At 44.6% G+C, this 3,957-nt stretch overlaps 1 protein-coding gene across 1 annotated transcript; it reads right to left on the reverse strand.

The window, feature by feature from the left end:
* Window positions 1–1,657: 1,657 nt before the first annotated feature.
* sox2 (SRY-box transcription factor 2) lies at window positions 1,658–3,206 on the reverse strand. The gene is made up of 2 exons (XM_079221154.1): window positions 2,043–3,206; window positions 1,658–1,815 (listed from the first exon to the last, which is right to left on the reverse strand). The coding sequence occupies exons 1-2, from the start codon at window positions 3,008–3,010 to the stop codon at window positions 1,806–1,808; spliced, it is 978 nt and encodes a 325-aa protein (XP_079077280.1). The 5' UTR covers window positions 3,011–3,206; the 3' UTR covers window positions 1,658–1,805.
* Window positions 3,207–3,957: the final 751 nt, after the last annotated feature.

Consider the following 3,957-nt stretch of genomic DNA (forward strand, 5'->3'; position numbering starts at 1 on the left):
CGGAGAGCGTGAACCGTGAGAACCGAGGTTAACGGGAAACAGCAGGTCCGTTTGATTACACATGAAATTGAAATGCTCGAGACTTTAGAGCCGTTATTAACATCGCGGGAGAAAAAGCATCCCGGCTCGCCTTCAATTTAGACCCACTTGAACATTTAGGGCTGATAAACTCAATGTTTTAGAGAAAAAGAAGAACAATAAAATAAAAAAATAAGCAGCAGAGAAAGCGTCCAGAAAAAGGATCAGGATGAAGTGTTCCACCCGAGAAGCGGCCTGAGCTCATTGGATTAGGCCGCTGCGGGCTAAAGAGGCTACTCATGAATATCCAGATATGCTGTTGTCACAGTCAAGTGTCATTAGAAAATATAAATCCACCAACGACAGAAATCCTTCTGTCAGTTGACACAAATATATAATAACTGAATGAGGGATATACATCAGATTTGCGCCTATATGTAATTATTCCTCCCTCAGTGTCCCATTCAAGAAACACTCCAATATTCTACAGTCCACACAAATAATATGCAATACAACCATTAATTAATTTAAAGAGGAATTAGATATCCTTAAATGTAGCATGTGCCTCAACAGCAGTGCTTATTGATTATTATTATTGTGTGTTGTTGTTTTTAATGAGGAATAAAAGAGGAGGAATGTCGGTCTATACCTGCACGTTGGGCATTATTTGGTGGATAAATCTTCCCCCTTTTTAGGAAACTGGCAACAAACTTTGCGTGAAGAGGCCGTCCTGCAGCTCTAGAACAGAAACCACGACGCAGTTATTTCACCAGTGGAGTTTGAAATCAATGCACCTCCCAAAACTGTTATTTTTGTTAGCTGAAGTCCAATATTTATATTCATAAAGACGTAAAAAGTCAGTGTTACATTTACAGGGAACAATTAACATCAGAAGGAAAAGACAGATGACAATTTAACCTGCACACATAAAATGACAGAGAGAAATACAAATCAAAACTCAAACAATATCAAGTATCCAAATTTCCAAAATTTATTCATTTCAAACTGCATATTGAAAAAAAATATACTCAGCTGAAATTGTAACTGTTATAAGGATGGTATTAGTTCCGGTAGATATATACATAGAGTGGTTGGCTTCTGCGTACAGGCCACACATTTTTAAAATACAACTACGGGAATGATTTTTTTTGAAATAAAAACTTAAAATATCACAGTAAATATACAGAAATTGTACAAATCAATTAGAAAATAAAGAGCACAAGCGTCATACCTCTAACAGATGAAAAGTGGGAGACGGAAATATAAATTAACAACCTATATTTTAAGCTGTATGAGAGGAAAAAAAGTGTAATTTCTTCTTTTTTTTAAGAAATTAAAATGTTAAGTAATATTGACCTTAAATGAAGAAGAAAAAAACAGTATTACCTGCATCGTTTTTATGTCCCTTTTCTTTCCAATGTTTGCATTAATAAAGGAGCATAACTGATCGCTCCCATATGATTCCAGTTCTGCCATCTTCATTTTTTTAATATTTTCTGCAGAACTGGCGTTGCCATATATATATATATATATATATATATATATATATATATATATATATATATATATATATATATATATATATATATATATATAGAAGAGAAAAAAAAGATAAGAAAAAATGCAACCTCTTGCAGTGTTAACAAACAATTTCATCTGATTGTAATGTTTCTTTGATAAATACTGTACAAAAGGTGATTGCAATAATAAAACATTTGATTGCGACTCCCACTTTCTAGTCTTCCAAACTTCATCCACCAGTGAAGAGGGGGATCTCCTACGTTCCTCTAGAGCTCCCTTTAGAATAAAATGAAAGAAAAAAAGAGTCGTGTGTCCTTTTTGACTTCTATACAACTTTTCCCACCCCGAAATTTTTCTGTACAAAAATAGTCCAACGTTAATAGTCCACAGTTTCTCTTATAAAAGTTCATTTCTCTCTCTTTCTCTCTCTTTCTTTCTCTCTCACACATCTCTCTCATCTCTCTCTCTCTCTCTCTCTCTCTCGTGGTGTGTGTGTCTCTTACATGTGTGTTAACGGCAGCGTGCCGTTGATCGTCGTCCCCGGCACGGCGCTCTGGTAGTGGCCGGACATGTGTAGCCGGGTCTGGGCGCTCTGCTCGCTGACCTCGGCCCCCGGCAGGTACATGCTGATCATGTCCCTCAGGTCCCCGCTCTGGCAGCCCGGGCCGGCCCGGTGGGAGGACGAGGTGACGACGGGCGGGCTGGAGCTGCTGGACTCGGACTTCACCACCGAGGAGGGCCCCATGGAGCCCAGGGACGTCATGCCCGGCGAGGCCTGCTGGGAGTAGGACATGGAGTAGGTCGGGGAGCCGTTCATGTAGCTCTGGGAGCCGGCCATGCTGTTGTACTGCAGCGCGCTCATGTCGTAGCGGTGCATGGACTGCATCTGGCCCGCGTTGTGCGCGTTCAGCCCCGGGTGCTGGTAGCTCAGCTGCTCCTGCATCATGCCGTAGCCGCCGTTGGTCCAGCCGTTCATGTGCGCCGCGTAGCTGTCCATCCGCTGGTTCACGCCGCCGCCCAGCCCGCCGCCGACCCCGACCCCGACGCCGGCTCCCATCCCGTTCCCTCCCGCCGACAGCAGCCCGCCGGGCAAGGTGTACTTGTCCTTCTTCATGAGGGTCTTGGTTTTCCTCCGGGGCCGGTATTTGTAATCCGGATGCTCCTTCATGTGCAGGGCCCGCAGCCGCTTGGCTTCGTCGATGAACGGTCTCTTCTCGCTCTCCGACAGGAGCTTCCACTCCGCGCCCAGCCGCTTGCTTATCTCCGAGTTGTGCATTTTGGGGTTCTCCTGCGCCATCTTCCTCCTCTGGCCGCGGGACCACACCATGAAGGCGTTCATGGGTCTCTTGACCCGCTCCGGGCTGTTCTTCTGGTTGGGGCCGCCCGGGCCGGACGTGTTGGTGTTGCCCGGGCCCCCCGTGTTGGTCTGCGGGGCCGGGGGCTTCAGCTCGGTCTCCATCATGTTATACATCAGGGACAGCGTTCAGGTGGAGCTCCCGCGAGCAAACGAGAGGGGGAGGAAAGGGGAAAGGAAAAACCACAGAGACAAACTCCACGAGCCGGACAGAGAGGAGCGGAAACAAAAAAAAAAGTTACCTGGAGGTTTTTCTTCTCTGCAACTTTTTCTCTGGATAAAAAAAACAACAAGCAGCGCGCCGCGTCTCCACACACACTCTCTCTCTCTCTCTCTCTCCCGCTCGGTGAGTGTGTGTGTGTGTGTATGTGTGTGTGACAAAGAGCCTTCTCCCAATAGGTCCCTCTCGCTATGTTGTGTCCACAAAACTTCTCCCGTCGCTTCTCCGGAAAAGCATCAACAAACTGTACTTTTCGCCTCAGTCCGCCCGAGCCTTGACAACTCCAGATACTTTTTGAACAAGTTAATAGACAACCATTCATGTGACGGTGCTGTCAGCGAATAAATGGCTTCGACCTGGCCAATCAGAGCCGGCCTGCTCCCCTGACACGCCAATGGGAGGGGGAGGGGGCTGATTAGCATAGGGGGGCGTGGTCTGCTCTGCCCCCCCCAGACACACGCGCACATGCGATCTGCAGGCTGCATATGAGCCAATATAAAGTACATATTTACCATCTGCAGGCTCATGGAGATATGTATATGATTATATATATATGCAGTGGCACTTTATGGAGAGTTTATTATATTATAGGAAGAGGCAGTTTCAAAAGTTTGCCAGCAAAGTGTCGTTTTGAAAACTTAAACGGGTAAAGTGTGACTAAAAACTTTCCTAAAATACAAAATATATGTCTTAGTAGTGACATCATTTCCAATAAATAAGGCGATTATTATAGCTTTTAGTTTATATCTATATGTGCAGCCTAAATTATAACGACCAAGCCAAAATAGAAACGGTGACATAAAATTCGATGAGAATAAAATAAATACAAAGTGTTGAATAAACC

This window comes from Taurulus bubalis (genome assembly GCF_910589615.1).
Source record: "Taurulus bubalis genome assembly, chromosome: 7".
Lineage (NCBI taxonomy): Eukaryota > Metazoa > Chordata > Actinopteri > Perciformes > Cottidae > Taurulus > Taurulus bubalis.

Excerpts from the sequence above, each read along its gene's own strand:
- sox2 (XM_079221154.1), bottom strand. The coding sequence starts at position 3,010 with ATGTATAACATGATGGAGACCGAGCTGAAGCCCCCGGCCCCGCAGACC.